The sequence below is a fragment of the Triplophysa rosa genome, linkage group LG20 (assembly GCF_024868665.1).
Source record: "Triplophysa rosa linkage group LG20, Trosa_1v2, whole genome shotgun sequence".
NCBI classification, from domain to species: Eukaryota; Metazoa; Chordata; class Actinopteri; order Cypriniformes; family Nemacheilidae; genus Triplophysa; species Triplophysa rosa.
In genome coordinates this window covers 17,588,425-17,613,851 of record NC_079909.1, presented here as the reverse complement: position 1 = coordinate 17,613,851, position 25,427 = coordinate 17,588,425, and the positions used below count along the sequence as shown (strand labels likewise).

Here is a 25,427-nt window from a genome sequence, read left to right as displayed (position 1 = left end):
TCGAATAACACGGTGGCATCTGACCACCAAATATGCCAATCGAAGACTCCTTTTATTTTTACAAAATAATTTATTTACATATATTACAATAGTAACACTGACTGCTTCACCAAAGTTCACATTAAAACATTCGTAATATCACTAAGAATTTATTGTTAAAAAGGGAAATAGAGAATATAGTTACTTTCCGTCTTGCAGTGACATCTAAACTATTCCAAACATGAGACGTTTTTTCACAACACTAAAAAGACAATCAACTCTTCTCGGAATGAAAGCTTACAATGTTACCACTGAACTAAAACAAGATCATTTGTTACAGTCTCCCATGCACTGAGAATACAGTGTCTAAAATCACATACCCTGGGGTACGTAAGTCAAACTTCGGCTCACTGGTCCTGTTGCATGTACTGCTACCAGTACGGCATGCCTGCTCAGTAATGCGAGACTGTACGAGTTATTTTTTATAGCAAGTGTTTTCCAGATGACGGCTCTGTAGAGTCCAATGAAATTCTGTTATATAGACTGAGAACTCAAATCTACTGTTAACATTACACTGGTTAATATCTTTGTACATATTGCCATTTGTTCAAAACTCGGTTGTATCGAGTGTCATAAATCTGCTGGACTTGAGTGGCATAGCATGGTTGTTTGTCACATTTACACTGGCTCTTTAAGATGGACATTTATTGGATCGTGAATGATAGCTTTACTGTGTAACTGAAATACTGAAACGTGCTCTGTGAAGGAGTTTTGGACCATGTTTGGGGAAACCTCATGAATGATGCAGAAGCGTTCACGTAGTTCATTTTTTAGCCAGATCAGGAGATGAACCAGCATTGGGTGAACAGAAGGTGTGCTGTACTCCATTAGTGTGTAAAGATTCGGATAAGTTAAAGAAATGATGTAAAATTGGCCCATCTTGCTGGAACATGTGTCTGTATTCACAATGATGATGTTGTGGAGTCCACTACTTCTCTTCCGTTGCACACGGTCGGCACTATAGTAGATGCTGAAGCTGTGGAAAACAATCATTTTTAGTTCGTGACTGGATGAAAGAAACTAACGTCCGTTTATAAAAGGACTAATTCACCCCCAAATGAAAATTCTGTCATTTTTTTTACCCTCATGATGTGCAAAACCCGTATATAAATCTTCCGTGGAACACAAAAAGAAGATATTTTGAGGAATGGGCTAGTGGTCTTGTGTCCATACAATGTGCAATGGGAAATCAATGGGTTACCGACATTATTCAAAATATCTTCTTTTGTATTCTGCAGATGAAAGAAAGTCACAGGTTTGGAATGACATGACTGTGTATAAATAAACTATCCCTTTTAAGAGGTTAACAAGAATATGCATAAATGACTCGAGATCCCCCCTCCTACTGTGGTTCTTCACATATAGCACAAGCTTTGAATGTGAATTTGGTCACCTTGTGAGTAGGTGGAGCTGGGTGCGGTGGCCACAGTGGAGAAGCGGTTGTCTTTGGCCCTCAGAGTCGTCACGTTCTTCTGCGGCTGGAAAAGAATGACGTGGATCTTGGGGGCAAAAAGGCAACCGAGCACCACAGAGCCGCTCAGACTGACGGAGATGCACATGGTGGTGGTCTGTACCTGTACAGGATAAATCCGTTTAAATTTCAGTCTGTGAGCTCATACGGTACAAATATCTTTCTATACGCTTCTAAGTCTGTTGTTCATACGAAGGTTTGGATCCCTAAACAAGTGTTTTCTCAAATTTTCTTGACCTGTAGGGTCATTAAAAGCAAATATCCCCTAGAGGACATTGCATTGTATGCACTGTGAATCAATGTTTTATTTTATTGTTTATATCATTTGATAACTTTCCACATCAGATGTTCAGATACTGTCCCATCTCCCCTCCTTCCAAAGGTTAAAGGGATAGTTCACCCAAAAATGAAAACATTTTCATCATTTACTCACCCTCAGATTGTTTCAAACCGGTCTTTCAAACCTGTGAAAAACTTTAGTAACCAAACAGATCTCATCCCCCATTTACTGCTGTAGGAGATACTGGTTACTGACATTCTTCCAAATATCTTTCTCTGTGTTCATCAGAACAAAGAAATTTATACAGGTTGGAACAATCTGAGGGTGAGTAAATGATGACAAAACTGACCTGGGTACAGTTGTCTTTAGATGAAGTGTGGTGGTGTGTCTGAAATAGTTTGCTGTATTCGTGCAGGAATGGCCTGTCTCTTAGCCTGCGGTCGTTCTTGATGACCGTGTTTACCGTGTCACTGACAAAGCTCTGACATCTCTTGCCCTCAGCGGTGACAGACTCCCAATGAAATGCGACAGGCAGCCTTCATCCCTCACATAGTGTTTGTGTGTTGACCAGACAGTTTCGTCACTTTGCTCAATGTTTGCAATGGCAAAATGAGTTTGTCTGGATATAAGAGCTAGAGGATTGCATTTAAAGGAAAAGTTCACCTCAAAATCAAAATTGGGTTCTTTTTTAACTCACCCTCATGACATTCAACATGTTTTAAGACCTCATGGCGTCTTCGGAACACAAATAAAGATATTTTAGGTGAGATCCGAGAGATTTCCAGGCCACCTCATAGACATCATGGTTATAGTTGTTGTCAAGGTCCAGAAAAGCACTAAAGGCATCGTTAAACTGGTCCATCCGCTCATAGTGGCTCAAATGAAATTATATCGATCAAAGTCGTTTATTTTGGTTTGTTTTCGCACACAAAGTATTGTCGTCATTTCGGAAAAAATTCAATTGAACCACTATGAGCAGATGGTCACATTTAACGATGTCTTTAGTACTTTTCTGGACCTTGACAACAACTATAACCATGATGTCTATGAAGAGGCCTGGAAATCTCTCGGATCTCACCTAAAATATCTTTATTTGTGTTTCGAAGATGCCGGGAGGTCTTAAAACCTGTTGAACATCATGCGAGTGAGTAAAAATGCAAAACGTTATTTCCAAGCTTAATGTGTAATAAACAAATTTGTTTAACTGGATAAGTGCAGAAGTATGGAAACGTTGCACTTTTCCCACCAATATACTCTCAAAATATTTGGTTGCTTTCAACCCACCCTTGGGTCAAAAAGGGACAAACCCAGCCATTGAGTTAAATTAACCCAGAAATATTATATTTGACCCAACGACGTGTTGAAACAACTCGGCATTGGACAACCTAACAGTTGGGTTCGTCCATTTTTGACCCAACGCTGCGTTAAAAATAAACCCAGCATTTTTTTGGATGTACCAATAGAACTATGTTGTCTTAAAATGTCTGTAATGTGGCCATGCTATCTGCTGGCTGAGACTACATTATACATTTGATAATAGCCGGAGAATGAACTGCATCAATGAACTTTTGCATTAACCAAACTATTAATCCTACTTACTCTGTAGTCACTTGCAGTAACGTAGAAGATGGGTTGAAAGGCCAGCCAGATGATGCAAGTGGTGTACATAGTGAAGCCGATGAACTTGGCCTCATTAAAGTTCTCCGGACACTTCCTGGTCTTGAAGGCGTAGAAGGTGCAGAGTATGATGAGGATGCAGTTGTAGGTAAGGGACACCAGCATGCTAGAGTCCAGACTGTTACATTTCAAAGTGACCACATCTCTCCTATCCGGGCCCACCTCTTTCCTCACCCCAGGTGCCTCTACCAGGAGCCATATGAGTGCAACCAACAGCTGGGCCGAGATCAGCGCGGCGCAGATCGCAACCTGAGAGGCGGGACTGATGAACCGCGGTCGTCGGGCGCTGTCCCGCGCCCCGCCGAAGATCCGTGCGATCCTATTGGTCTTGGTTAGCAAAGCTGAGTAGCAGATGGCAAAAGACGTGCCGAGTCCAAGACGCCGTAGGGTGCACACGAACGCAGAGGGTTTAGCGATGTATATGAAGGTCATGGCGTAACACATGAGCACGCCAAACAGCAGGATGTATGAGAGTTCCCGACCGCTGGCTTTCACAACGGGAGTGTCGTTATTGCGTAAGAAAAGGCCTGCTACTGCAAGTGTGCACAGCATTCCCAGACAAGCGATGGTGACCGGTCCCACAGCCCAAGCGTCCGACCAGTGAATGTACTCCTCTGGAAGCTCATGGCAGCCGGTCAGGTTTGCAAGGGGCCACTCTCCGAAACCACAGTCCATACAGGTAAATTCATCTAGGAGATACTGGTGAGGCTGGCATGGGATGCAAATCCAACAGCACACGTCTCCAGGTTGCATGCTTTTAGCTTCGTTGGGTTGGCATGGGTCGCTGCACTGGGACGTAGGAAGTGCACCACTAGCCCATTGCACCACACTGGTATTGAGCGCTAAGCTCTGTGCCCAGTAGCCTACCTTCTTGTAGACATACTTGTTGTCCTCTTGACGGTAGTAAAAGATGTTGTAGCGACCCAGACTGTCGCCTAATGAGGTGAACCGTACAACGTTCTCAGTGTCAGGTGGTCTAAAAGGTGCTGAAATGTTTAAAATAAGATATTATTAGGATTAAAGGGATAGTTTGCCTAAAATTGCCATTTTTGTCATCGTTTATTCACCCTCATATCACTGAACCATATGACTCTTTCTACTGTGGAACACAAAATAAATATTTTTGAGAAATGTGGTTTTGTGTGCATACAATAGAAGTCAATGGGGTCAATGTTTTTTGGCTACATACTGTATGTTCTTCAAAATATCTTCTTTTGTGTTCCACAGAAAGAAAAGTCATACAGGTTTGAGAAAAATGATGAAAGATTTTTGGGGGGTTTACTGAAATATTTATATCTATAATACATGATAGAAAAAAACATAATCTGACTAACTCTGAATTACTTCTCTGAGATTGGATTATGGTGGAGACCAGTTGAAGTTCTTTGTTAACTTGATAAAAGAATGTTTCACGTTCATAAATGTAGTTTCAGCACATGAAGACTTAAATTATTGGTTAAATTCAAATTTACACTGACAATCAAAGTTATGCTTCATACGATGGAAGCAAATTTGCTATTGTAAGATGTTCATTTCTAAGATAGATAGATTTGAGATGGTTGCCTGATGTACTCACCATCAAATTTCGTCTTGAGAATAAACTCACGGTAGAACCTCTTCCCATTGCCTGGCTTCATGGCATCGCACACCTTCGTGTTGTTGGGGCATACAGCTTGCCGCATATTGTGCAGGGCGTAGGCCATAGCGTAGACAGCATTCACCACAAACATAATCTTTGATTCCGGCTTAAATGACCCGTTCCTTAGACTGTTAGTGGCGCAGCCGTGTTCATGTATACGACAGCCGAACCTGTGCTCCCAGAATTCCCTGAACCAAGGGTTCCTTGTATTGACTTCAGGTGTGAGCTTTGTGAAATAGTCCTCAAACTCTCTGATGGAGTATGAGGCCAGCTCAATGGTAAAAGCCCCGTTGGCTGCTTTCTCGCTGCCGTGGACGACGCTCTCCTGCGCCCCCCAACCGTCGCTGGCCACCCAAATGAATGTGGCGTTCATTCTGGCTGCGGCGGCAAGCAGTTCCCTGGCATCTTCGCTTTTAGTGAACAGGATCACCACTTTGGCGTTGGCTTTTTGCTGAAGTGAGCGGATGACGTTTTCATAGTTCCCTCGGTTCACCGAGCGACTGACTTTTACAGAAGTTGCGATGCATATTTGGCGCACACGGGCCTCCTGTTGGAAGGCATCGATGCCCGTCTCGCCGTAGTCGCCCTCTGAGGCTACAGTGGAAACATAGGTCCAGTTGAAATAGCGCAGGATCTCAGCCATAGCTTTGGCCTGATAGAAGTCCGGCGGGACGGTTCGGGTGAAATAATCGTAACGGGATTTGTCGCTGAGTTTGGCACTGGTGGAGGCGTAACTTATCTGCGGTATCTGGAAGAGTCTGAGGAGGTTTGCCACCTGCACACAGAAAGAAATAATGGATGATTAAGCAGAAACACTTTTGTGAAATAGCATCACACATAATAGAGATCAGTTGTTGCATTTTGACAGCATTGAGATTAAATTAATATGAACTTTTCTTAAATCTCCGATTTCTAATCAAGATAAAGCTGATATAAATTATATTATAGCTGATATAAAACTGTTAAAGATTTTGTGATATTTTAAATAGTATTGCCATGGTAATGCATCAAACTGCAATACTATATATACAGTATATATATACAGTATATACACAGTATATACTGTATATATCAGGCTCTTGGTATTTTTAGAATGTCATAAAATTTGGCACACACAATAGTTTGTTTAGCATAGACAACAGCTTAAATGAGGGAAAGGGGAAGATGCTAAATTGCAAAAACAAAGTTTAAATCTGGAATGATGTTGCCATGTTAATACAGTTTATGGCAAAAAGGGAAGCAGGAAGGCCCGTCATCACTGCTTGCAGCTATATTTTATATTTTGCTTGTGTCAGTATAAAATATCAGTATAGATTTTTAAACAGTCAATTTTATGACATAACTGCAATAACCAGGTGATACTTTTGTATAAAAAACAGACGATATGCCCAACATCATGAAAAGACAGAACAATTTGAGGTCTTTCAGACTGGCAACATCTTCAAGATCACTGAAACAACTAACAAGTTCAAACCATAAATGGAAGAACCTCAGTAACCCAGAGATGCCCTTTCCAAACCTAGTAAAACTTCACATTCTTTTATCCTGTCGTCCTCATCTTTCTCTGATCCTATGGTTTCAGGCTATAGTTACACTGGCTCCAGACAGACTCAATTCTGATCACACAAGATAACACAGTGATAGACGCAATAACAATGTTAGGTACGGTGCACATTTTCCTCAGGGTATGACATGAAAATCTGAATGACATTTATCATTTTTGCTTTAACGGTAGTTGAGAGAAAATTGACTCATTTTTCAGCTATAAACAGAGATAAAACCGATAATCTTGTTTAAAGTCATAGACTCATTAAGTCATATAGAAGCTGTCATTGCAAAGATGATGTTATTATATCATAGCTTTGCACAAGTTGTAAAATTGTTGTATTGTTGTTGAATCATCTATTTTAACAACAATAGAAATGATTTTCTCTTGTCCACGTTTATTTGTTCCTGCAGGTTCTGGCTGAATTCTGGTGATGAAAGTCTAAGAAGTTTCCTGCACTGCAAATTATAATGATAGCAGGTCCCCAGGGACTTCTGGGTAATGACTGGAATTCGTGTCTGAATTTACACCAACGCAAGTAGGTGGTTCAGATGAATAAATAAGCCTTAAGCACAGTTATTATCAGCTATTTACATTTCATTCAACTTTCAATATAAATCCACACCTATACATTTAGAACCTCACATGTGAACATACATTTCTAACTTGAGGAACCCCACAAACAATATGCCCAAAGGATTTATTTATGCAACTGTTTCGTTTAGTACTCGGGGGACTTCATTGCTTTATTGCATTTTATTGCTCATAAGTGTATTTCTCAGATTTTCCCGTGAAATTGCTTTGGAAAAATAGGAAAGTATAGAAATAAGACAACTGTTGAAATACATTAAGAGTATAAAGCAATGAAATAAATGTATGTTGTATTAATAAAGTAATCTTCTAATAAATCTTTCTAATAAAGTAAAGTTTTTAGTCCATATTGAAACTGGACAAACTGGCAAATCTGAGCTTAGTTTGAGACATTATTGAGATCTCTGAAACACAGATGGAGAATTATGTATAATTTTATGTAAAAAAAAAAAAATATATATATATACACAGTATATATTTAAGAAAAAGTTTCTATTTGCTTTCCATGTAATGACATTGCTGTCTAAGAGAAACAGCTGAAATATTAAAGTGATGTTAGCTGTGATTTTTCATTCTTATGGGAATAGACAAATGAAACAATTGTTAACATACAGTATAGAGCTATAAAGTTAATGTTCGTAGCATATAGGCATGGGCCGAATACTGGTTCCAAGCTATATTGCAGGTTGAAAAGTCTCAATAAAGACAGAAAGTGCTGGAATCCATCAGGTTCTGTGCTGTTTTTTGTTTATGCTTAATTTGTTGTTTGCGTATCTGCATTTAATTTATTTATATTTATGTATGCATGTAAGTTTAATTACTAGAAATGCATGTAAAAAATACTAGAAAGGAATTCAACGCTTTTAAAAAGTTTGGGAACCACTGACTTAACCTGACATACTATACATGTTTACTACTGTTCCAAATATTTGGTGTTGCTTAAAAATTAAATATATTTTGTTCAGTGTTTTTTACCCAGACATTTAAAAGAACAAATTTGACATTTAATCTAATTGCTGAAACAATTTTCTATGCCATGTTACTTTGGACGTCTGCCATATGTATCGCAAAAGCACAATAAATAATCAGATACACGTAACAGCAGTGCATAACATACATATAGTTCATATTTATGATAACATAAACACTTTTATTTGGTTACATTTTTACCTGTCGTTTGGATAAAAGACACAGGTCAAATGACTTTCTTGGGTCATAATCCCAGTTAGTTGATTAAAAATGATCAATCAACTGCTTTACTAAAAATTACTTGGCTAAAGTGGTTGGTTTTATCTCTGAGCTGACAGACAGAGATCGCGGGCGGTGTAGTCACATGTCAGGTTTTGACAGACACGTGTAAAGAGCTCAGTGAATTCAAGCCTGAGGGGCAGTAGAGGTGAAAATAAGTCAATCTGATTCATTTAGACGAGAGCAATTCTCAACAGTGTCACAGTACAGAATCATACCTCACAAAATGTGAGATGCTGTGGAGACAAAACTGCAAATTAAAGTGAGAAAACCAGCGAATAGAGCATCTGAAAAAGAATCATTTGTAATTCCTCAAACTATACTACTATTGAATGATCTGTACTGGATAATTCTGAGGTGAGGCGCAAGAATCATAAATTAATCAAACGTAAGGGAAGAAATTCCTTTGCATGAACTAAATGTCTGGAAAACACAAAAGAAGATGTTTTGAGAAATGTCCCTGTGGTTTTGTGTCCATATGGAAGTCAATGAGGACCAGTGTTGTTTGGTTACCGACGTTCTTCAAAATATCTTCTTTTGTTTTCTGCAGAACACAGAAAGTCATACAGGTTTGAAATGACATGAGGATGTGTAAATGATGACAGACTTTTTATTTTTTTACTTTTTTACAACCTTTAATATCTATGAGCTGTAGAATGTGATGCGGTTAATAACATCTCGGGCATCTTTGTCCGCTGCCTCTCACAGCTCTTAAGCAGATGTTGATATTCCAGTTGCCTGTCAACGCATTCATTTCTGTAGATGGCACGGGCAACAGGAGGCAGAGTGTGTCAGAATACTGCTGAAGCGTTTGACAGGGATCACCTCAGCTGAGTGTGTGTATCACTGCATTACAGTGCAGGACTCAGACGGCGGAACGCAGAGATGCAATCCTCACCGAATTTCTTATCCGGAGAGGTAAGCAGCTGGGGTGGATTTGCTGTTTTAATTGGCAGTAAAATGAACCATCTTAGATTAAGTTGAATTCAGATTTAGAAATGGATTAAACATCTGTGTGTAACTCATACTGCATGTCTGTGCTATGAATGATAGCTCAAATCATTCAGCCTGTTAAGGAGCAATAGGACATGGAATGATTTATTTATTGACTAGCAGAGCAAAACTCCCGAAACCAAACCACATCCAAAGATGACATCTTAGCAACTACCTAGAAATGTACCCTAGCAACCCCATAGCAACAGCATCACAACACCCTGGAAATATGATTTATGCATAAGCAAGTGCCCCTTCCTTCATAAAATGTAAACATCAGGTTCAGAATTTGGTGTTTCCTGATGTAATTCTTCATTTGAAGTGAAGGATGATTCAATCTTTTAACATTTCTATATTTATTTATTAACGGGACAATTCATCTATCATGAATTGCTCACTCTCTAGTTGTTTCAAACCCGTGTACATTTCTTTGCTCTGTTAAACACAAAGATACTTAGAAAAATGTTAGCAACTGAGATTTCTGGGGCACCATTGACTACCTTAGTAGAATAAAATGGTAATCAAAGGTGCCCCGTTTGTTTTCCTAAATTCTTCAAAGTATCTAATTTTGTGTTTAACGGAAAAATATATACATTACAATATTTTTTTCTACTGTGCTAGTCAATGGTGCCCCAGAAATCTCAGTTGCTAACATCCAAATATCTTTCTTTGTGTTTAACCAAATGAAGGAATTAATACAGGTTTTGAACAACTTGAGGATGAGTAATTCATGACAGAATTTTCGTTTTAGGTTATCCTATCCCTTTGACATAAAACACCGTTCAAAAACAAACTAGATTTGGATGAATGAAGAGTTGTGCGAGTCTGTCCAAACCGGGTCAAGTGATGCTTTGTAGCTGCCCAACCTCTTTCTAAGCCTTTCCCACCATCCTCTTCACATAAAGACTCTATCTGCTTTTCCCAGGACACTTCAGCAAGTGCTAAAGAGCCAAGCAGTGTCTTTACTATACAGTAATGGCCGGAATTGCAAGTTAATAAAGAAATAAATGACAAAAGCAAAGGTAGACAGACAGACCGATGAGAGACAGACAAACGGATACATAGTGATCTGCAGTTTGCGATTATTTCGTTCAGTGAGTACTAATTACAATAAAATTGTAATTCTACTTAATGATGCAGAATTGCAAATGATTTTGGCAGTAATTTGGCATAAATTAAAAGCATTTCCGTGTCTGTTCTCATCCACTGATACTGTTGTTTTGGCATGCCAGGACCACATGTGGTTACAGCCTATTAACATCATCTGTCTCCGAGCACAGCGGAGCCTCATATGAGTGACCTTAACACACGCACACACACACACACACACTGAAAACACTATGTTTGGATATTACTACAGTGCATACAGGCTAACTTTTCACCTAAAATGTCCAGTTTATGAAATTTAGCGGCATCTAGTGGTGAGATTGTGAATTGCAACCAAGGGCTCACTCCACTCCTCCCCCTCCCTTTTGAAGCACTATACGGTGGCTGACACAGAACTAACGTTTGCGCTTCTTTGCCGAAGGAGATACTTATTTACGAAACGCGCGCAGTTTGTCCGTTTAGGGCTACTGTAGAAACAACATGACCAATTCCGTGCAAGGCGACCCGCGGTGTGTGTAGATAGAAATAACTCATTCTAACGTAATAAAAACACAACGCTTCATTATGTAAGGTCTTTATACACCTCTGAAGACATAGTTATGGATATCATATTGTATTTCTGTCAATAGATATGATATGAAAAACGATACGAAATGATCGGAGACAACAATTTTTGTCACCTATCATGCACATCATTATTATTTATAATTCTGTGCTCACACATTGTTTTGTGCTGGAAAATATGATAATATATTCCGTCACCTTGTGGGGGAGAGAAAATTTGACAGAGATGAAAGAAACACGGTGGTTATTGATTGGTTGGCATTAACAGAAGCATAACTCGATACGTGCCAAACTCTCCAAAGTCTCTTTAATTAGCATAGCAAACAATCCGTTCAGATGGCACATTCATCGCTAATATCAAAACGTGTCGTAATACAGGCCACGTTTTTCAAAACGTTTTTTTATGCATCATGAATGTGAACGTAACCCTGACATAACGAAGCTTTCCGGATCGACGTGCATTATGTGAACGAAGTCATGGCGATTTTCTTTATTCCCTATCCGGAGACCCGTCACTCACAGAATGAGCGGGATAGCCTGCCAATCTCATCACCACCGCCCACTCCGGCACTGGATATAGCTCTGCCTCCCGCTACCGGTACCCACACACACATTAAGCTTTACGCCATCAAGCCAAGCTAATGGTAATATGTCAGGCCTGATTGCGTCTCCCAATCCAGATGGCAATGGGTGAAAAACAGGTGTGAAAAAAACGGAGGAAATGTGCTGCCTCTTTTATATTCATGTTTGGTCGTGTCATGCTTGTTCCGGGTTTCTGCCAAAAGCATCTCTCGCATTCACCGCTGGCCTAAATGATGTCCAGGCTGCCTGGAGACGTTTTCCGAGCTCTTTTACCCGAATGCTGGACAGGTGGCATGGGCTCTGGTATAGGCCTCATTGAAGCTGTAATGACCAGCACGGTGGGAAGGGTCATGAAATAGCCGCTTTGATCTCCAAAAGCTTTTGCATGGCTCTGCAGGTCATAAACAGCATGACATATTGTATGCATAATAGTTTCCTGGTACATTATGAAGCGTAATTAAAACACTAAACAAACCGTTGTTTTTCTGGAATTTATTCAGAGCGGTGCTGCTCCAGCTATTCCGCACAAACTTTATAAGTTTACCACACAAAATTAGCACAATCTTATTTATACGTTTTAGTAAAATCTGCTTTACACCAGAGAATTCAGTATTGCATTCACATTTTTTTGCATAGAAGAATAAAGCCCATAAAACCTAATGTGCTTAATAATTTTGTTCATTTATTAAATTTTGTCCATTTTGTACCATACAGTAATAATTAAGAATTTTATTGTTAAGTTCAATCTGAGGGGGCATTAAAAACAAATATTGTGCAAATATACCAAATAAAACCTCACCTTTTGGCCTCTACTGTGGGTAGGCCTATATGTACAAACGTGAGAACTGAGAAGGTTTTTTCACTACACCATCCAATACCTCCCTGCATGCTTCCCATGACACGCACCCATCAAGAACGCTGAACACATGCTCACAACAATATTTGTCATCTATCTTACTAATGCTAAAATTAGGTTTATACTTCATGTCACATTTCGATCTCAACCATCTGTCTCCAGCGTTTGTATGATGGTTAGCGCACAAAATTCCAGCACAGCACAATTAAAGCAGGATTCCTGCCATCTGAAGTGTGAGTGAGAGCAATTAACACTCAGTCATCTCACTGTAACGACGGCCTGGAGGCACACGACCAAAATGAACAAGCAGTAGACTCAGGTCATGGTTTTCTGTGTGGAGGAAACTCTTGTGTTGACAGCACTATGGGCGGATGCATATAGATCACTTCGCAAGATGTAGATTCCAGATTCGATTTTATTTACAAATAATGAAATCTTAAAGATATATGTTTTTTGTTGTTGTATTCTTGTTGTATTCTGAAGTGATGCTGTGTTACACATTTTCCCTTACAGGAAAGCCACACGTGCAAAAACACAAGTGATCATGTGAAACGTGTGCCTTTGAAACATTATGGTGTGAATTCCATTTAAAGGCCACTGTGAAACCTGTGATCATATGAAGAGTTTGGTTCCAGAATGAGATAACTAAATGTTTTTATTGTGCATTCAAATTAATATCAATCAAAATGCAGTCGGCTTGTTTTGATTTAAGCAATAATAACTAAAAAAAAACGAACACAATAAAACACATTAAAAACATGATAACATAATAAAAAACATGATTTTTTTTAACATTGTTATCTCATTTTGAAAACAAACTCTTCATATTTAAAATTCAGGTGGTTTTTCTATACTTTTAGGTGTTGGCTGTTCATTTCCATGACTATAAGAAAGCAAATAATCATCTAAGGAAGAACAAACAATATTTTTAGTAGTGAAGTTTTGGCTTGAAGCTAAAACCAAATAGAAAGGATTGACTTTGTATTCTTGCTGGAAGAAGAACATCTCAAATCAACCTGTGGTGGTTTGCTTTTTTAGCTGGTTTATGCTGCTTCAAATTAGGATAGTTTCCATAAAAATGATTTCATCATTTACTCACCCTGATGTCATTTGAAACATGACTTTCTTTTCTTTCTTCTGCAGAACATAAACCAAACAACATTGGCCCCCTGCACCAGTTTGACCAGTATAACCAGTTTTGTGGTAAGATGTTCTTCTGAACAAATCTTTAATTTTCTTTTGTGGAAAAGCATTCAGTGTACTTAAATATGTGCATAAATAAGTCGACCTTACCTGTATCGAGACATCACTATACGATCCTCCGATCACTCCAGAGATGGCCAGAGGCACTTCATCCGGCACAGGGTTGGACCCGTCGGGACAGATGAACCCCGGCTGATGCACTTTAGTGAGAGAGGCCCTCACAAACTCAAGGGATTGCTCGAGTGCGTACGTGTCCTTCGAGCAGGTGTCCAGTATATGCGCTCCCAGCTTCAAACCAGGCAAAATGCGGTTGTCTTGGTTAATTTCATCCAACGCAAACAACATGGCCTCCAGCCTTTGGATCCCACGCTCTTCGTTTATCTTACCGCAGTCTTCCGTCCCCTCGCCCTTCTCGTGCACTGGAAACAGCCCTCCGATCACCAGGTCTCCATCCATGATGATCTCTCTCTTGGAAACGGACAGGGCTGGGGCGTACCTGGGGCTCGGTTGGGCCAGGGGAATTACGAGGAAAAAAAACCATGAGGCCTGGACGAGAGACCCTGCCATAATCCCGGCCATGTCAGGGTTTACGAGAGGCGAAGAATTCTTTAACTACCCCGTGGCGTTTACTCGTTTGAGATATTTACTAGTTCTGCCATAGTTTGTGGACACATCTCGGTATCTTCTCTTCACCTGAAAGAACAGATATGAATTGGCTCATTGATTTTTGTAGCTCAGCATGAAAAAAGAAAACATTTGAAAATTCAGTTCAGGTGGGTAGGGAAATAGCAATTCAAGCGGAGAGTTTTCTAGCCTTTATTAATTCATATTCATCAATGCCTTCCCCGACGGCCTAATATTCTCAGGGTGTCAAAGGGGATGGATATCATCCTTTGCTTATGAAAAATTACAACCTGAGGGAAGAGGATGAAAAAGATGAAGCGATGAATAATATCAGCTGATAGAGTGGTCCTTCTCAACTATATATCACGTACAGACTTGTAAAGCTTTCATCTTCATTTATTACTCTCCATCACATCACATCCTTTACACGGTCATATTTATGGGGAGACTGTTATGTATGTCTGCAGATTTTTTTACATTCTTCACACTATGATATATTTGTTTAAAGAACTCTTATAAAAACACGGATGCTGGGATATCTTTAATGTCTAAATTATTTCTCCTAGATATCAATAGGATTAATTGGAGAGCGAATGGAAATGTTTGCTTAAGTCTCCTGAGAAAGACCATAAAAAATTATTATTATTATTTTTTTGTTGGTTCAACTTAAAAATGGTTGCATTCAAATTTTAAGTTAATTCAACGTAAAAACTATTGAATGAATTTCTCATTGAGTCGACTAATATTTTTTTGTTGAATTAACTCAAAATTGTAAGGCAACCAGGTAACTTATTTGTTTAACTTTTTTTTCAGTAGACATCTCACTAATGTCTCCATTAGAGTTTCAGAAGAGATCCCAACAACGTCACAACTTCAGATTTGCCAAGTCTGCAATTAAAGACAATATTATTCAAAATGTCAGTATGAACTCGAACATTTCTCATCAAATTATATTATTATTATTATTATATACATATTATTTTACATCTACAATTCTTATTTACTCCATTATCCTTATTATTTCATACTTGCATATTTTTCTTATTTTTCATTTAACATTGTTAATTAATTTTTTATTCGTCTATTTTTAATGGCCACTCTAAGCATTTTAGGGAGAAACATCTGAGACTACTAACTGAGAATCTCTTTTTTTACGAATTTATTTATGTTTTGCTTTAACTTTTATATCTTGTTTACTTGTTTATATCTTATTTACCAATTTGAATTTCCAAACTCTCAAGTTGTTCAGTATTGAAAAAGGGGTGTTGGCATTAAACATCTTTTTATCCATTTCTAAAGAAAGTTCATTGTCACAATTCTAGGGTGTTGCTATATGCAATTGTTAGGAGCTCTTGAGTGGTTTTCAGGAGTTCTTGCTTACTGGTCCCAGTCAAGAGAACCCAATCTTGGATATTCCGGATGATTATATTATAAATCCTATGAGCAATAGTGCTGCTTGTTTTAAGAACTGTTTGGTACAGTGTCTCTAGTCATTTTGCCCTTCCCACATAGCACTTTAACTAAAGTTTCGCTTGTAATACCAAAACACAAGAGTCATGAATGGTATGGTTTACTGTAAAATGTTAATACTGTACCATTTTATTGCTTTAGATATGGTGATGAATATGTTCATTTGAATGCGAGGGAAATTTTCCCCGAGACAGGTACAGACATAAGCCTCTGGCTTCTGGCTAAATTCACCTATAACTTTTAAAAAATGTCATTTGAGATTTAATTTTAGATAAAGCACTTAAATTCCTTGTGTTTCCCCTCCTGTATCCCCGCTCCTGGCGTAATGAAGCAACATCTTCACGTTTATTAGGGTTCTCTCCCTTAACTTCTGTTACCATGGAAACAAGAAAAAGTGGGTGGTATGGGGTGGCAAGGCGATGCGATAAAGGTGTACATGCGTTCCAATTAATATGAGATCTGCTATCATACAGGGATTATACGATTTAGGGGATTACAACAAAATGACAAAATTAATGTTTGCTATAGTCTAGACTTCATGAAAATGACAATAAAGTGTGCCTTACAAAGGTAATAAGATAAGTAAATATTGTCATTAAAAAAATGATCAAATTTATCTCATACATTGATTCTGCTAAAACAGATATAAATGAGTTGACATAAAGTAAGATTATAGAGCTGAAAACAAATAGCTCTGATTATTTGGCTGTTCAAGATCAGTGAGAATTGAACATTTATGTGATTCACACAAATGTTGTTTTGTTATTGCATCAACAAACATTTTGCAAGTCTCATAAGAGTAAAATCTCAGTCTAATCTCAAATTGTGATTTCAGCAAAAGCAGCAGGAGCCGCTGACCACGCTATACATTTAAATAACATTAAAACGTGATCATGGCTTTTTCCTTTCCACCAGAACAATGGAAGCAATGGGAGTCCAATGTTCACTGGTCATCAGAAGCGAGTCGAGCTAATGGACCATCACAATAATGAACTGTCCGGGTATGAACATTAGATTTGAGAAAAAGAGTTCTAACATCTTGAATTACAAACACGCACACAAGTTAAAAGTTAAAATACATTCTGGTTGTGTCAAAAAGTAATTTGAGGGATTCCTTGGTAGGAAAAAGCTGTTAACTGAAGAGTTATGGAGCAGCTCTCAATACTGGGCACTCAACCAAGGTTGTTCGGTGGACACAGCGTCAAAAATCAGTGAACATTAACTGGTAAAACATCGTATCGGAGACTTCAGTTCATCGCAAATGTTAAAGGTACTTATACTGTGAAACCAAACGTCTTTGTAGAGCAGTGGTTCTCAAACTGGGGGCCGTGGCCCCCTGGGGGGCCCAAAGTTGGATCCAGGGGGGCCACAGATTTTGTGGCATTTTATGAAATATAGAAATTTATCATAGATTTTATGCAATCAAACATCAGAAAAATGACACCACCAACCAAAAGAATTGAGGTTCCAGCACTGTATAACTGAATGTTTTTGGTTTAATAAAAATTCTAAGTTTAAGATTATACGTCTTTATATGGGGGGCCGCAAAGCGATGCACTTAACACAAAGGGGGCCTTACAACGAAAAAGTTTGAGAACCACTGTTGTAGAGTATTTATTTAACCTCTGGTCAAACTGTTCTCCATTTATTTGTCTTTTTTAAAAGCCGTTCACAGTTCAGTACTTCTGACAACTTTGACAAAGTTTGAGAGCTTAATGTTCATTTCAATACATTCGAATCTACATTTCTTGATAACACAACTATAAAATAACCGCTCATCTGACAGAAGAATGAAGCCTTTCTTCCAGGTTAAAGCCTGATAATTATGGATTTTTTAGCATCAGATGGTTTTACCAAGACCAAAGAACCCTAGGCTGCTCCGACCGTTAAATATCCACAGATAAATATCCAATTAACCAAGGGAAAGACACCGAGCTTGCGGGAGAATTACTTCTCTTGGTCCTTTTTATTTGGCAGCATTTTTTATGTATACTGAGAGACCAGATGGGATTTTAGCAATCTGGGCTCACCATCAATTTTAAATATGACTGGGAAAGCGGTCTAATACTCGTATAATACCAATAACATCAATTCATCTATAAATGTAATCAACATTGCACTCTATATATCATACACATGCACAGGTTTGTTTCAGCACACAATTAAACCAGCGCTGCTTCCTTTTCATAAAACACTTTGGTTTCATTGATAACTTCTGGGTCACAGCCAGAGCAGTTGAATGGCTCGGTAAAGTTGCCAAGGACGAGGCATTCACAGACATGGAGCAAATTAACTATGAGATGTTTATCTCGGCACGTCCAATCAGCTTCGCTCTATGGGTTGCTATGGATGCTTTACACTATTCAGATTCAAAGTGTCAGCGAATGAACAGAACAAGAGCGTTGAGAAGTTCTCATGACTACTCAGTGGACAGCGAAATGGCACTTAAACGGCTGGATTGGGAGGTTTGAAAGGTGTTGAAAAGAGCAGACTGAGTTAAAACAATGATTGTGCATATGAATATGATTATTCATGAAGCATTGTGTCTCTTTGGCTGGAGGTGGGTGTGGACTTTGAATATCCACAGAACACAGTGATGTAATATTAAAAAACTGTGAAAATTCAACAGAAAATGTGTAATTTTTCCTTTTATTGTATGTTCAGTATTAATGTCTGTGTGAAGAAATGTGACATATTTACAATTTGTGGAGTTTGCTATGTCCAGACAGGGCACAGTCTGTCAAATATTGGACAAATCTATAGGTTTAGACAACAAATACAATATATAGAATAAATATAAGCAATATAGCCTACAGTAGGCTACATGTTTTGTCTCAGTACTAAATATGCTGTTTATGTTTATCAAAGAAATAATCTTGGCACTTCAAAAAAGTAAAGAAAAGCATTTATACATATGGGATGCAATAACGTGATCAATGAGGTGTCCCATTATTATTCAGATGTTATTGTGTGCATGTGTATTTTTGAGCAACAAAGCAGCAACATCTCATCTTGCATAAAAGTGCATGACTGTCTTGTTGTTCCCCATTACAAGACACATGCGCTTAAGAAATGCCAAAGCATCCGTGCGCTCGCGCGATAATTCTCCAGCTCTTTGACTCGTTTCGGTTATTGTTGCATGTAATCAATTATTTCCTTGTTATAATAAACAACACTTAATTTCTGTAGTGGTTTACACAATATCTGTGCAAATTATGCTAGAAGTTGCTGTTTTGTGCGTCAAAAGAACGCGCGAGCGTGGCGCGCGGGTACAAGTGTTTGTCGCGAACGTAAATAACAATGCATGCTGTAAATCTTACCTGTGAAGCGTTTACCTGGCAGAAATACAAGACATTGGGCAGCTCGTTCAAGGATGTAAAGTTGACTTTGCTTTAAACCAGTTGGTGGAAATCAGCGCCCATGCGTAATGTCCCCACAGGTGTAAAAGCGTTTGAGGGCTTTGGTTTGGTCTGTCCTTGGTGCTCAAACAAAGATCCTGATGTGATGAAGAAGAGGAGGAGGAAGCGCTTACCTGTGCACAACGGAATCTGTTTGAAGTGATGGATGCGTTCTCATTAATGGCAACTTGCGCGTGCACACACCCTCCAGACCCCTTCAGACCTCATGAGTCCACTTAATGATGAGTTCGGTCCTTCCTCAGTCTCGGGGTTTGGTAAGAGCCCGACAGTTGGTTCCAAACACCTGTCATCATAATAAACTCTAACTAATTCTCCACGGATCTCGCGGTCACGACTCTCTCTGACTGAAAGTTAGGGTTTTTTTAATTGAGCAACACTGCACAGAAGTGGCACCTCGGAAACCATTTGTGGTCCTTCTGTTCAAATTTGATCGTTTAATTTTAAATAATGGTTGTTGCTTTTTTCAGTTGTGTTCGGGGTCCGAGCTTCATCCATGCGCGAGGGTCTGCTGGAAAAGCGCCTCTGTGCATTCTCTCTCTCTCTCTCTCTCTCTCTCTCTCTCTCTCTGTGGAGATGAAGATAGGTGGAGTCACAACAACGGCTTTTACATTGATCCATGTTGACCCAGGGTCATTTTTATCCATGGGTTTTAACATGAGTTTTGTTTCATTCGTCACACGTTATGATTTACTCCGGGTTAGTCAGGTTCTTATATTTAAAGAAGCATACATTGATGCAGTTTGTGATTTTGTGTTTTATCTTCTTTATTTATCAAAAATATTGTGTTTTCATAAAATGTTTGGTTTTTAAACGTGTGCGCCATTTATAAAAAAATGTCACATATCAAATTTGTGTAACCTTTACAATCCTATATAAAACATACAATCCTGTATCAAACACAAAAGCTTAATTGCACATTTAGTGCATCACAATGGAAATGGTGAATACTGCCCACTTGCTTTGATTCATGGGGTGGAGTCTAAACCCAATTCTTGTAAAAGGATTTTCAATGAGCCATTAATGATGGCTAGCATTAAAATACATGTACAAAACTGCATTAGCGCATAAAATAGTGGAAGTTCTGGAGCGCTGTGTTAAGACCCTTCAAGCGCCCTCCAATGTTTGTTCTCTGAGATTCTCCACCAATTAAAGGCATATCGGGAGGGGGGTTGGTCACCGATGGAATGGGCATTTCTGATGGGAGCACACAGCGTGCCTTGTCTTTCATACACACTCCCACACCAAACACACACACAGCAGTCTGGATATTTTCAGAGGATGGTGAAGAGAACCGCTCACGCTGGTGATTAGGGCAACAAACACTTGCGATGCATTATATAATAAACCACCTCTAACACAAAGGGACCAATTTTCTCTTGAACAAAAAGTATCATAATGGCAGAGAGGAAGGTCCAGAGGAAGTCGACAAACAGCCTGAAGTTTTAGGATATGAATAGTACAGAACAGATCGCTCCAAACCTTTCCACCCAAATGAAACGGGTAATTTGTCAAATGCGCAGACAAATCTGAAAGTTTTGCCTCAAACACTGGCTGTTTGCATGATGTCTTGTAAAACTGTCCATGTTATGCTAAATGACAAGTTAGTTTGTGATGCATTCATGCAGAAATAACATCTATCTGTTATAGAAAGAAATGTTTTTTGATTAGGCCTCTCATAAAAATGGTAAAATCGAGCCAACAAATAACAGAATGTTTTGTTTCAGAATTACGCGCTAGAATCCAAATGTTGATTCTGTTCGGGTTTGGATCATTTTTTTATCTTCCAACATTTTCCATACCATTTTTCACAACTAAGTAAGCCGTACCAGACATACTGTAATAATACACAGACGTGGTGCTACGGTATAGTTTATGCATGTTTGTCTGGAAGAAAACCTAAAGAAACAAGACCTCAAGGTCTCAACAACCTCATGTTTAATGAAAATTGTTGATGTTTGGGTATCGGTACAAGAAAATGATGAACTTCGGTTATTTGTCAGGTGTGTGGATGTTGTTTAAGCTCTAGGCACAGACGGCAGGTTGAGGAAATCAAATGAACTCGTAATGTAAACATGGCTAATACCAGTTCAGACCCACAGGCAAGCGAGAAGTCAACGGTTCAAAATCATTTATAACCCATTTCACTTCCATGATGCAAATTATTTCCAAGAGGAAGCAAATAATCAATGATGATGTGACACAGTCTGATCTGTACATATGCTGTTGGCGTGTGCAGTTGTAAAACCAATAGCATGAATTCGTAAAATAACCAATCATAGCCCCGTCTGTCAAAACTCTTTATTAAGTTGATCAACAACTAGCAGAACAAATCATAAAAATTAAAATAAGACATTCTAAACTTTATAAAAAATACAAAGGTATCAAGTATGTCAGGTGTGAATGAAAACCACGAATAAAAGAGAAAACATTTGAACATCAATACTTCAGCACATCATCGGACATCATCTAACAAAACACATTGTGAGGAACCCACTAAAATCACACTAGAAATGTATCAACATTCAGCATAACGAAAATACCAATTCAAAAGAATAATACACTGATCAAGTGCATTTGTTTTATCTGAGAAAAATCTATGGAAATGCCATTTAGGTGATCGAATATGACCAGACAGCACATAAGACAAGTATGTGCTTCAAACACCTTCAAATGCAAACAATAAACAAGTGTTAGAAGTGTTATCTTCTCGTACAGCAATATTACCTGTCAGTTTCTGGTGCAAATAGAGATTTCATTTGTCTACGAACGTATGGCTTTGATGAATTAATATTCAAGTCACACAAATCTTTCTTTGGGTGCAAATTAGTGATTACTGAAGGATGAAGATTGAATGCGAGGAATTGAAATAATAAATCAGGCTTAGGGGTAAATAATTGAAAGCAGAACATTACAAAACGTTTACAAAAGTAATTACAACACATTCGGCTATAAAAGAACGCCGTTTAACGTCTGTCGTTAGGAATTAACAATCTGTTAACAAACAAACAATACATTCACCAATGCGATACTAAAGAGCCCTAAATATCGTTATGCTTTTCAAGATATTCAGGTTACCTGACTTGTTTTTGTTATATAGAGGCACCATTGTGCACCTACTAATTCCCTTTAGAATAGACAGAAATCCCGTCCAAACAATTTTATATTTGTCAATTGTTTAAAAAAGGAATTCTGAAAAATGTGAGGAAATTGAATCAATATTGGCTTTAAAGAAAAAATGAAGAATTTTCATTTCCTTATTTTCCTCACATTTCCCAGAATTCCTTTCATTTACTCTTCCTCAACCATCATCTCTCTCTCCTGACCCTGCGGGTTGTTTTTGCTGCGTCCTGTGAGGGGTGGAGGGGTGTGGTCACACCTCACCGTCCTGTCTGACTCGATGTCCAGCTCCTCGAAGGAGGAGACGCTGGAGGACTCGCTTCTCTCCGCGTGGTCGAAATCTCGCTCGTAATCCCACTGTCTGTCTCCCTGGGAGCGAGTCGGCGTGCTGGACGGAGCAGGTGAAGTGTCTCGACTTTCCGAGGGAGGTAGGCGGCTCATGGAACTGCGCTCGCTGTGGGAGTCGGCACCTGTGCGTTCACACACAAACACAAACACACGACAGCTTAGGTGATTCGTTTTGCCGGGGTGTCACAGAGCAATGAAAGCATCTCCTGTACGGCTGACTATGAACAGCTATGAAACGTTCTGTAGATTTCTCGTGCCCAAACCGTTTCTCATTTCATTCCATAATCATTATCTCTATGGAAAGTCCCCATAAAACATTTGATTGGTGTGTGTGTGTGAGGAGTCCCCGCACGCTCACACTCAGCATGTCAGAGTGACAAACGCATCAGGATCTCCTGTGTCTAAGCTGTTTTTCTGCCTATGTCAGTGTTTTCGGCAAATAGTTGACCGTCACTTGGTTTATCTTCCTCCTGTCAACACTGCATTTTTGTAGGACAGATCCGATGTGAAAGGGGAAAGCGAGAGATGACAGGTAGAGTGTGTGAAAGAGAGAAATAAGGATAAAGAAGTTTATATTATTTAGAAGAAAGACAATAAAAAAGTCTTCCGTTTGCCAGCAGCCTGCATACTTGACAATATATCACCTACATGTCAGTGGTTTTCAAATAGTGCATCGGTACCCAAAGGGAAACACGATGCTAAATGGAAATATAACATGTTACTGTACAGTATAATAATAAATAACATGTAACTAATTGAACAGTAATTATGTATAATTAGAATAGCAAGACTTATCAATGGCATCATAATGCAAGGATAATCCAGTTCAGGGTAATAATAATATATTCGATGCTTAATTTTATACAATTATGGTGCTATTTTGGATCACTACTTCATAATCAATGTAAAATCGAAAGAAAACCGTAAAGATCTATGCAATATGCAAAAAAACACCCAAGTGTCTAACACACAGAACAGATGTTGAGTGTTGATCGGAATATAATCTGAGCAGACAGAGATCTGTTTCATACTAGTTTGGTAAAATAAAGCTATTCCTTCAGCATGACAACTTTTTGACAGCATCATTTGAAATGCATAGCTGACACAGCGCTAAAGGATGAAATTAAATGACTCTTTGCCATTTATTTCTTACAGCAACGATAACGCATGTTGATTTTTAAATGGTCAGCCGTTTAAACCACAGCTGTCGTGAAACATCAACGCAGCACAGACATCTGTTTGACGAAAATGAGAAGTACTTCAAATTATATGAAGCATTAAAAACATCTGTTCTTAAAAATAGAGTAAAAAAAACATTTTAGCACATATCAGTTAGGCTTCGGCATCATCTAAACTGAAAATATTCTCATTTGATTAATTGATCATTGATTAATGATTATAATAAAATAAGAATTGTTACGGTGACTCACTTTTCAGCATTTTTAATACATCAAAGTCTAAGTGCAAGTTTAAGTAATTACGGTTTCATGGCAAAATTGAAGGTTAAACTAAGTTTTATTTAACAAAACAAAATCAAAGGGGACCCCCTGGAACCTGCTTTAAACCCCTGGTGTTGAGAATGAGTTTGTTCAAACAGAATAAACTGAAGAAATCTTGGTAACACTTTAAAATAAGGTGCTATTTGTTAAGTTAGTTAATGCATTAGCTAACATGAGCTAACAATGAACAAAACTACAGCATTTATTAATCTTGGATTATGTTAATTTCAGCATTTACTAATGCATTATTAAAATCAAACGTTATCACTGTTAACATTAGTTAATGCACCATGAACTAACATGAATAACTGTATTGACATGAACCAACATTAACAAGGATTAATAAATGCTGAAAAACTAAATTGTTCATTGTAACCTAATGAATTTACTAATGTTGACTAATAGCAAGTGTTACCGAAATCTTTCATTGAGACACAAACAGAAAATATATTTCTATTTCTCTTTATTAATAAGAAGCAGGGACAAAATGGGAAACTCTACATCCATGAATATTTCCTACTAGCCTTAAACTGTGTTTTGCTTTATTAAAAAAAAGATTTACATTACATTAAGATTTACATTGTACCACACCATGAAGATTTTAATGCAGTACATTTATTTTGATTGACCTCTGTGTCACAACTGTGAATTTAAGATGAAATTGGATTTGAAGTCAGGATCAGTCTTTTTGTTTCTAAAATCTTGCTGAAGGAGACAAACGTGCAGTGGTTAGCTGGTCTCTCAGTCTGTTTTAATGGTTTAAGTGGAGTTTTTGAGCATCTGTCAGGCTGAGAGGCCAGTTAAACAAGCATCTAGCAAATCAAAATTGAAGCTGTCCCTTCGAGAACAGCGGGAACAGTACATGCTGTAAAACATATTCAATTTAGCACCGCATTAGGACACAACACATCTAAAAAACTGACATGAGGGACTTCAAATGTGTCCTTTAATCTTGTTTCATCTTAGCTTTAATCTTTTCTCACATCGTACATTAGAGTTATTATCATGTGTTTGTTTCAGGGGAGGAGACTAACAGGTGGAACTGGTACCATTAGAACTCGCACACACACAAATGCACACAGACACACACGCCACTCTCCAGGGACAGCTGGTGTGGACCACACACCCCTCATGTCCCCATCACCTCATCCGTG

At 38.5% G+C, this 25,427-nt stretch overlaps 2 protein-coding genes across 4 annotated transcripts in view; both read right to left on the bottom strand.

The window, feature by feature from the left end:
• Positions 1–50: 50 nt before the first annotated feature.
• grm2b (glutamate receptor, metabotropic 2b) lies at positions 51–19,845 on the bottom strand. 3 transcript variants are annotated; one of them, XM_057361943.1, is made up of 6 exons: positions 19,211–19,845; positions 13,887–14,489; positions 5,044–5,881; positions 3,390–4,453; positions 1,433–1,613; positions 51–1,015 (listed from the first exon to the last, which is right to left on the bottom strand). In XM_057361943.1, exons 2-6 carry the CDS (start codon positions 14,373–14,375, stop codon positions 942–944), a joined length of 2,646 nt encoding a protein of 881 aa, XP_057217926.1. In that variant the 5' UTR covers positions 14,376–14,489; positions 19,211–19,845; the 3' UTR covers positions 51–941. The 3 variants fall into 3 exon arrangements, with proteins under 3 accessions (XP_057217926.1, XP_057217927.1, XP_057217928.1); XM_057361944.1 differs by having other exon boundaries at positions 19,226–19,845; XM_057361945.1 differs by having other exon boundaries at positions 19,423–19,845.
• A 1,751-nt stretch (positions 19,846–21,596) lies between these two features.
• Positions 21,597–25,427, bottom strand: part of LOC130571257 (testis-expressed protein 264 homolog) — a 32,135-nt gene continuing 28,304 nt past the window's right edge. Inside the window, exon 4 of the mRNA XM_057362116.1 lies at positions 21,597–22,896. Within this exon, the coding sequence (XP_057218099.1) occupies positions 22,598–22,896 (299 nt within the window). The 3' untranslated portion in view covers positions 21,597–22,597. The remainder of the gene's footprint in view (positions 22,897–25,427) is intronic.

Excerpts from the sequence above, each read along its gene's own strand:
- grm2b (XM_057361943.1), bottom strand. The coding sequence starts at position 14,375 with ATGGCCGGGATTATGGCAGGGTCTCTCGTCCAGGCCTCATGGTTTTTT. Across the intron at positions 5,882-13,886 it reads ATAGTGATGTCTCGATACAG|GTGGCAAACCTCCTCAGACT; the intron begins GTAAGGTCGACT and ends TTCTGTGTGCAG. Across the intron at positions 1,614-3,389 it reads TTACTGCAAGTGACTACAGA|GTACAGACCACCACCATGTG; the intron begins GTAAGTAGGATT and ends TATCCTGTACAG.